We start from the raw sequence: 9,481 nt of genomic DNA, 5'->3' as shown, positions 1-9,481 counted from the left end.
TGCTATTGTTATAATAAAGAAATAACTAAATGTGATGACCAGGATCTTCAATTGCACTTTAAAGGAAAGAATCCAGCGTAGCTCAGACAACAATGGTGTTACCCGGGCAATCTAGTTTCTCCCATTACTGTTTGGGCCGTTGCGTTTTGGACCAGTTGAAGCTTCTGGGGGACCCAGGGTAGTAATCCAAACAGGAGGTGATCAAGGAATGAGTGATCCACTGTGCAAGGCCTCCCGGTCCGGGAAAGGGAACAATTGGTGCACCAGATGAATCTGTGCAAAGGGCCTCCCCAGCCATGGCCTCCTCAAGCAGGAGCTGTGAGTGCAGGAGGACCCCCAGTTTGTGGGCCAGCTCAAGTCACAAAAGGTGGTCACATGACCCCAGGACACTGTAAGCCAATTGCCAAGCGTCCCTAGTTTGATCACGTGACCATGATCCCCAATGGCGGTAAGTGTGAAAAACGTTCATAAGTCACCTTTTCAGTGCTGTCTAACTTCAAATGGTCAGTAAATGAAATGTTATGTCCAAGACTACCTATACATTATTGGGTATCTTTGTATGGATGGGTTCTCCTAGCAGTTTCAGGTAGATGTTAACAATCGGTATCAGAAGCCTTGAGCCCTAAGGCACCACAAACTGCAGGGGTCAAGATTCGGCTCCTCTTCTACCCACATGGACTGGAATCGGGCATAGAGGTAGAGCCACAGTAATAAAGCTCCTCCCATTTCCTGTCTCCAAAGCCTGTCCAGGAGGATGTCATGGTCATTTTTATTGACACCAGATGAAAGATCTAGGAAGGACATAATGACTGCATCCCTTCTATCTCAACCCTCCAAAAGTCCATGAGAATTGCAACCAATGACGTTTTGGTCATGTGCCACGGCCTGAAGCCAGACTGAGAAGGGCCCAGACCAGTGTCTCTCCTCCTGCACAGCCCTTTCTCTGGGTGGCAAAATCAGCTGCAAGCAGAGGGTGAGTTGAAGTCGAAGGCTGCCAACCTTTCCTTGCCCTCTTCAGTTGAACTTATAAGTGATCTTAATCTGCAGCAATGCCTTGAACTGCTCTGCCAGGAAAATCTCTCATGGTTTTCTTAAGCATTACAAACTGCTGTTGAAGGCGTAAAGCTGGCCAGGATGCTAACTGTCCAGAAGGGAGGGGAATTACTCTTTCAGCCCTCTCTTGAGCTTGGAAAAGGAATAGGGGTGGTGGTCTGGTTGCAACACCAATTGGCCCCAGAATATCCATTGGTAAGTAAGGATGGAGCACCAAGAAGAAATACCCGGCTTGATAACTCAATTGGGAAGTAAGAGAAAATAAAATTGCAGAAGAGACAAGCTACAGTCTTAACAGCTTTGCTACTTTGCAGAAGCACGTTTTCAGCAGTTATCCTGCACACACAGACACAGTCACACACACACAGATACACAGACACACACACGAGGAAAAAGTGGATGGAACCAAGGGAGGTGCACGTTCTCTTTTCCTGTTTCCACATCGTTTCTAGCCACCCCCGAAAAGGAGCTTTCCTTTGATTTAGTTGCAGCTTCTGGCAAAGGATGCTTCAGCTCAAGGGACCTGAAAGAAACGTTTTAGGGATGGATCCTCTGGGAGAAAAGCTATCGATGAGCTCGATGGGAGAACGAGCATGTTCTTCCGCCATATGTCGCTAGATGGCGCGCTACGGTGAGGCAACACTCGCTACAGCGGCGACTGAGCTATTGTAGGGAAGGCTGAGACTTAACGGGTTGAAATGATAGAGCTAGAGAGGATGTAGAGAGACAAGGAGGCGAAGGGCAGAGGAACTTCCTCTTCCGGCTCAGCCACGGGAGGATAATGGAGTCGGCGGAGCCTCTTGTGCCGCTTGGAGGGTCGAAGCGGCTCCCGGGAGGTGAGTGGAGGGAAGATTGGAGGAAAAGCCGGGAGAAAGTCGGGCACTTTGACTTCCTCCATGGTGTAGAAGCAGCGGAAGCAACGAGGGTGAATCGTGTTGGCTGCTGCTGCTGCATATTCTTTCTCTCCCCAAATTTTATTTAAAACTTCTGCTGTGATTTTCTGCTGGGAGATTTAAAAATAATATTTCATTTTTCTTAAACGCCCATTTTAAACACCAGCTTTCATCTACCTGTTGATTTCTTGTGATTTTTATTGCCATCTTGCTTTCCTGGCAAGCCAGGATTTTAATGGGCAAAACAGACTTTATATCTTAAATAGGAGTTGGGCACCTTTTCGCCTATTAATGTCCCTTCCCCCCCTTTCTAAACTTAGATCAAACAATTTGAGCAAATGCACTCTGGGAAATTTTGGATATTGAAATATGCATATATTGTCTACATACATTCATAGGTTTGTATTTCCATGGTCATATGTATGCATACGTACGGTAAAGGTTCCCTTCTCACATACCTGCTAGTCATTCCCGACTATAGGGGCTGGTGGTTGTCTCCGTTTTCAAAGCCGAAGGACCAGCATTGTCTGAAGACATCTCTGTGGTCATGTGGCCGGCATGACTAAACACCGAAGGAACACGGAATGCTGTTACCTTCCCACCAAAGGTGGTTCCTATTTTTCTACTTGTATTCTTACATGTTTTCAATCTGCTAGGCTGGCAGAAGCTGGGGCAAATAATGGGGGCTCACTCCGTTACACGGTGCTATGGATTAGAACCCGCGAACTGCTGACCTTTCTGATAGACAAGCTCAGTGTCTTAGCTACTGAAAGGCCACATCCCACATCACTTCCCATGTGTGCCTTTGATGTTTACTCATGCAGGTCACATGACCATGGAATTGTCATCAGATAGCGCTGGCTCTTTGGGTAAAACCACCGTCCCCTAGAGTCAGAAAAACTAGCACATATGTGCAAGGAGAACCTTTACCTTTATCATAAGCAATATTGAATTGAATTGAATTGAATTTATTGCATTTATATGCTGCCCTTTTCCCCGAAGGGGACTCAATATTAGAGATTAAAATAGAAATTTGCTGTTTGTTTTTTCATGCTAATATAAGGAGTGTTTTTTTGTTGCTTTCCTATGTCCTGCAGCCATTTTTTAAAAAAATAATGAAACTAACGCATTTATATTAATCTTACAGAGAATGCCAAGAAGAACACTCTTGACAACACAAAATGAGAAACAGCATTATAGTGCAAAAGAAGCCATCATTCAAGTTATTTTAGTTGAACGAAAAAACCACCAGGCAAGAGGTCAGAACTATTTTTTGCCATCTCAAAAATCCAAGCATATCAGTGTTGGAAAAATCCTGGAGACTGCCTAATGTGGGAAGAACACAGATGGCAGATCATGTCTGATTCTGCACAACTGGATTCATTCAGTGAAAAGCCATACAAATGTTTGGAGTGTGGCAAAAACTTTTCTCGGAAAAGCTTGCTCATGATTCATGGAAGAATCCATACTGGAGAGAAGCTTTACCAGTGCTCCCAATGTGGCAAAAGATTTAGCTTTCATTCTAATCTAGTGAAACACAAGAGGAATCACACAGGAGAAAAACCGTACAAGTGCTTGGATTGTGGGAAAAGTTTCCGTTGGAATTCCAACCTGGTGGTACACCACAGGACACACACAGGAGAGAAACCGTATAAATGTAGTGAGTGTGGAAAGGATTTCAAACAGAGTTCCCAGCTTGTGAGACACCAAAGAACACACACAGGAGTAAAACCATTTCAATGTTCGGATTGTGGAAAAAGCTTTAGTCAGAATTCCAACCTGATGATACACCAGAGAATTCACACTGGAAAAAAAACGCATCTGTGTCTGGATTGTGGGAAAGATTTCCAACAGAATTCGAAGCTTGTGATGCATCAGAGAATTCACACACGAGAGAAACCATATGAGTGTCCAGATTGTGGAAAAGGTTTCCAGCAGAATTCTAAGCTTGTGATACACCGGAGGACTCACACAGGGGAAAAACCATATGAGTGCCTGGATTGTGGGACAAGGTTCAGTAATAATTCAAACCTGGTGATACATCTGAGGACTCACACTGGAGAAAAACCATATGAGTGCCCGGATTGTGGGAAAAGGTTCAGTCTTAATTCAAACCTGGTGATACATCATAGAACTCACACTGGAGAAAAACCATATGTGTGTCTGGATTGTGGGAAAAGTTTCAAACAGAATTCTAAGCTTGTCATTCACCAGAGGACTCACACAGGAGAGAAACCATGTAAGTGTCCAGACTGTGGGAAAGGTTTCAATTGGAATTCCGAGTTGGAAGTACACCAGAGGACTCACACAGGAGAAAAACCATATGAGTGTTCAGAATGTGGGAAAGGTTTCAGTTGCAAGTCTGACCTGGGGAAGCATTGGAAGACTCACTCTGGAAAGAAACCATATGAATGTCTTGAATGTGGGAAAAGTTTCAGTCATAATTCCGATTTGACGAGACACTGGAGAACTCACACAATAGAGGAACCTTAGGAATGTTCTGATTGTGGGAAATATTCCAGTTATACGTCTAGTCCTGTGATTGCGAACCTATGGCATGGAGCCATTTCTTAGGCCACGCAAGGTGTTGGCCCGTCAGCTCCAGCTGATTTTCGACTGTATTTTCCTGAAGCCTCCGGAGGCCAGAAACTGCCTAATGCAAACCCGGAACTTTGGGAATGGACTTGGTAGGGTGAAAAAAACGGCCCAATGGCCCCTTTGGGCCATTTTTCTCCTTCAGGAGGCTTTCCTGAAGCCTGTGGCGGGCAAAAAACAGCTCAAAGTGCCTCCTGGAGGTCTGGTGGCTTCAGTGAGGCCTGCACGCATACATGGGGGGTGGGGAGTTGTGCGCGTATGCGTGTGGGGAGTTGTGCACGTATGCGTGTGGGGAGGGCATCTCATTATGGTGTGGGCATGCGTTCGTGTGACCAACCCCGCTCCCCACTGCTTTTGGCATGCCTCAACAAAAAAGTTAACCAGAACTCTTTTAGCCTTATAAAGCATGTAAGGTTACAAATTTGGGAGTAATCATTCAAATGCCCAGATTGCAGACAGTTTTCATACAAAGCTCACAGAACTTTTTAAGGCAAGCTGTTCCATTGGTTGATTGTTCTGACTGTTAAAATTCTGCTTATTTCAAGTCTGAATCTTTCCTTGATCAGTTTTCGCCAGGGTGGATTTGATTTAAATCAAGTTGATTTAAATCAATAGTAAAAAGGCTTGATTAAATCAACTCGATTTAAATCCTAATTTTAAAGAGCAGCTTCATCTCTGTCCCACAGCAGTTTCTCCTCTGACCTGGTGTTGACTCACTGACAGTTCCAATATTGTAGAATGTGCAGCCTCATGCTACATAACCAAGCTCCATTTCATGCTGAATAAACTAAATTATTAATGCAACTTCAATGGAAAATTATCTTTTAGATAGATTTTTATTCCGAAAGCCTTTTATTAAAATAAATTAATAAAAAAGCTGATTTAAATGAAAAGATTTAAATTTAAATTAGAAATATCTCATCTTTTTATTTTTTTTAAATTGTTTTGTATCCACATTGATGTGCACCCATAGTTTCTTTTCTGGCCTTTGGGTGCTTTGGAAAATTGTTCCCCCCCTCCCCTTGTTTGTGACAGCCTCTCATGTATTGGAAGACTTCTATCATGTCACACCTGGTTCTTGTCTTCCCTAGACTAGCCATGCTGAATTCTTGTAACCATTCTTCATACGTTTTAGACTACAAGCCTTTGGTCTCATCTTCCTTTCTTCTTCCTTTTTCTTTCCTTTGTCTAATCACCTCTGAGCATTGTTTCTTTGGCCCACTGCTATCATTCCCTTTCACGGAGTCAAAGGGAACTGCCATTGCTGGCCCAGATAAAGCAAGTTTGGAGCTCTATTAGGTATGTTTGCCTCATTGACTTATTTCTACGTGTAATACATGTATTTCTACATTTTTGTAATACATGTATAAACATGTATGTATGTATATACCACAATAGTATAGGGTCTACTGCTTGAACTGGAGGTTGGACTAGAAGACCTCCAAGATCCCTTCCAACTCTGTTATTCTGTTTTGTTCACTATTTTTGCTTAGCATGGAAATGTATATGGCAGGTCAAAATGGGGCACGCAGAAGCCAAAAATGGGGCATCAGTGGTATAAACAGGGTGTGCGGAGGTAGCTACAGGCTAGGACAATCCCTTCAGCCTGAAACAGTTGGTGGTCAGGAGGCCAATTGAATCGACATCAAGCTCCTTGTGCTAATCAGACTGTGCTGAAATTGAAACTGAAACTTTGCTGCAAGGAGGCAGAGACAGATTTTCCCCCCTTTGTGCTAATCAGGCTAAAATGAAACTGAAACAGGCTGTTTGCTATTTAGATTTTAGATTTTTTTTTTTTTTTTAGATTTTTATTAATATTTGTAGGCCGCCCTTTTCCCTGAGGGGACTCAGGGCGGCTCACATAAAATCAGGGAGGGGGAATACAAACATTGACATAGAGACATATAATAAAATAGCAAGCAACATACATTCATCATTCAGGAGGGGCGCCTATCCTTGTCCCCAGGCCTGACGGGCTAGCCAGTTCTTAAGGGCTGTGCGGAAGGCCTGGACGGTGGAGAGGGTACGAATCTCCACGGGGAGCTCGTTCCAAAGGGTCGGGGCTACTACTGAGAAGGCCCTCCTCCTTGTAGTTGCCAGCCGGCACTGGCTGGCCGATGGAATACGGAGGAGGCCTAATCTATGAGATCTTATTAGTCGCAGGGAGGTAATTGGCAGAAGGCGGTCTCTCAAGTATCCAGATCCACTACCATGCAGGGCTTTATGGGTGACTAATAACACCTTGAAGCGCATCCGGAGATCGACAGGTAGCCAGCGCAGCTCGCGGAGGATAGGTGTTATATGGGTGAACCGAGGTGCACCCACGATCACTCGCGCGGCCGCATTCTGTACTAGCTGAAGTCGCCGGATGCTCTTCAAGGGCAGCCCCATGTAGAGCACATTGCAGTATTCCAGCCTAGAGGTCACAAGGGCCCGAGTGACTGTTGTGAGAGCCTCCCGATTCAGGTAGGGTCGCAACTGGCGCACCAGGCGAACCTGGGCGAATGCCCCCCTGGTCACAGCCGTCAAGTGGTGGTCAAACGATAGCTGTAGATCCAGGAGGACTCCCAAGTTGCGAACCCTCTCTGAGGGGTATAGAATTTGACCCCCCAGCCTGAGTGATGGAATATTGATCGAATCTTTGGGAGGGAAGCACAACAGCCACTCGGTCTTTTCTGGGTTGAGCACAAGCTTGTTAACCCTCATCCAGTCCATAACGGCCTCAAGGCCTCGGTTCATCACGTCTGCCGCTTCATTGAGTTGGCACGGGGCGGACAGATACAACTGGGTATCGTCCGCATATTGATGGTATCTGATCCCGTGCCTGCGGATGATCTCTCCCAGCGGTTTCATGTAGATGTTGAATAGTAGGGGGGATAAGACCGAGCCCTGAGGCACCCCATATGTTAGGGGCCTAGGGGACGATCTCTGCCCCCCCACTAACACCGACTGCGACCTATCCGAGAGGTAGGAGGAGAACCACCGCAACACGGTGCCTCCCACTCCCACCTCCCGCAGTCGTCGCAGAAGGATACCATGGTCGATGGTATCGAAAGCCGCTGAGAGGTCAAGGAGGACCAGGATGGAGGAATGTCCTCCATCTCTGGCTCTCCAGAGATCATCGGTCAATGCGACCAAAGCGGTTTCTGTGCTGTAACCGGGTCTGAAGCCTGACTGGAAGGGGTCGAGATAGTTTGCTTCCTCCAAGGACCGTTGGAGCTGGAAGGCCACCACCTTCTCAACAACCTTCCCAAGGAAGGGAAGGTTGGAGACTGGGCGATAGTTATTAAGAACAGCTGGATCCAGAGATGGTTTCTTTAGGAGGGGTCTCACCACCGCCGCTTTCAGTGCGGCGGGGAAGTTCCCCTCCCGAAGAGAGGCGGTAACAACCGCCTGGATCCAGCCTCGTGTCACCTCACTGCTGTTAGTAACCAGCCATGAGGGACACGGGTCCAGTACACAGGTGGAGGCACTTACAGCCCTCATGGCCTTGTCCACATCCCCGGGGGTAACATCCTGAAACTCAACCCAGAGATGTTCTACTTGATCCTCCTGTGCCTCGGCTGGAACTGCGGGGATGGAGTCCAAGTCCGACCGAAACCGAGCAATTTTGTCCGCTAAGAATTGGGCATAGTCCTCAGCTCTGCCCTGCAAGGGTTCCCCCGCTTCCCTTTTATTCAATAGGGAGCGGGTTATCCTAAACAGGGCGGCTGGGCGGGACTCAGCGGACGCAACCAAGGTGGCTATGTGAGATCTTTTCGCTGCCCTAAGTGCCCTGGTGTATTCCTTGGTGCAGGTGGTTACCATTGCTCGGCTCGATTCGGACTTATCGGACCTCCATCGGTGCTCTAGGCATCTCCTCCGGCGCTTCATCTCCCGGAGTTCCTCGGTGAACCAAGGAGGTCTCCGGGATCCGTCGCCTCGGAGGGGCCGTAGTGGCGCAATCCGGTCGAGGGCCTCCGATGCTGCCGAGTGCCAAGCAGCAACCAGAGTCTCTACCGGACTGTGGGCGAAAGTATCAGGAATAACCCCAAGCTCCGTCTGGAACCTTAACGGTTCCATAAGTCGCCTGGGGCGGAACCACCTGGTCGGTTCCTCCTCCCTACAGTGGGGGTTTGGTCTCCAGAAGTCGAGCCTCAGTAGGCAGTGGTCTGACCACGACAGGGGTATGATGTCGTTACCCCTCAGACCAAGATCACAAATCCACTGCTCCGAGAGAAATACGAGGTCGAGCATGTGCCCCGCCGAATGGGTTGGGCCCCGAATTACTTGGGTCAAGCCCATGGCTGTCATGGAAGCCATGAACTCCTGCGCCCCATCAGAGTTTTCACCGAGCGACGGCAAATTAAAGTCCCCCAGGACCATCAACCTAGGGAACTCAATTGCCAGCTCGGCTACCGACTCGAGGAGCGAGGGGAGGGCTGCTGCAACGCTGTTGGGAGGCAGGTACGTTAACAGCAGACCCACTTGACCCTTGAGGTCCAACTTTATCAGCAGAGACTCACACCCGACAAGCTCCGGAGCAGGGACCCTACGAGGAACTAACGACTCCCGGATAACAACGGCCACACCCCCACCCCTTCCCTGGGCTCTCGGCTGGTGTAGCACCTGAAATCCTTCTGGGCACAGCTCCACAAGGGGGACTCCTCCCTCTGGGCCCAGCCAGGTTTCAGTAATACATGCCAGGTCTGCCCTCTCGTCTAAAATTAAGTCCCGGACGAGAGGAGCTTTATGTACCACAGACCTGGCATTTAGCGACAGCAGCCTGAGTCCAGGGTCCTGATCACTTGCGCCATCTGGTCTCGGAGTGGGACTCATAGGGCCGGAAGGAGGGATCTCTGTGATGTAGCGAACCCTCCTTCCCCGGTAATGGCCTGCCCTAAAGTCCCCGCCGTATCTGCCCCTCCCTGTTACGACCGTAATACCCCGACCCTCTCCCG

General features: G+C 47.9%; 1 protein-coding gene across 1 annotated transcript; it reads left to right on the top strand.

Annotated features, from left to right (window-relative positions):
• The first annotated feature begins 1,816 nt into the window (after positions 1–1,816).
• LOC116504781 (zinc finger protein 239-like) lies at positions 1,817–5,147 on the top strand. The gene is made up of 2 exons (XM_032212011.1): positions 1,817–1,889; positions 3,094–5,147. Exon 2 carries the CDS (start codon positions 3,276–3,278, stop codon positions 4,437–4,439), a length of 1,164 nt encoding a protein of 387 aa, XP_032067902.1. The 5' UTR covers positions 1,817–1,889; positions 3,094–3,275; the 3' UTR covers positions 4,440–5,147.
• Positions 5,148–9,481: the final 4,334 nt, after the last annotated feature.

The sequence above is a fragment of the Thamnophis elegans genome, chromosome 2 (genome assembly GCF_009769535.1).
Source record: "Thamnophis elegans isolate rThaEle1 chromosome 2, rThaEle1.pri, whole genome shotgun sequence".
Lineage (NCBI taxonomy): Eukaryota > Metazoa > Chordata > Lepidosauria > Squamata > Colubridae > Thamnophis > Thamnophis elegans.
The sequence above is the reverse complement of the archived record's forward strand: the minus strand, read 5'-3'. Positions and strand labels throughout refer to the sequence as shown.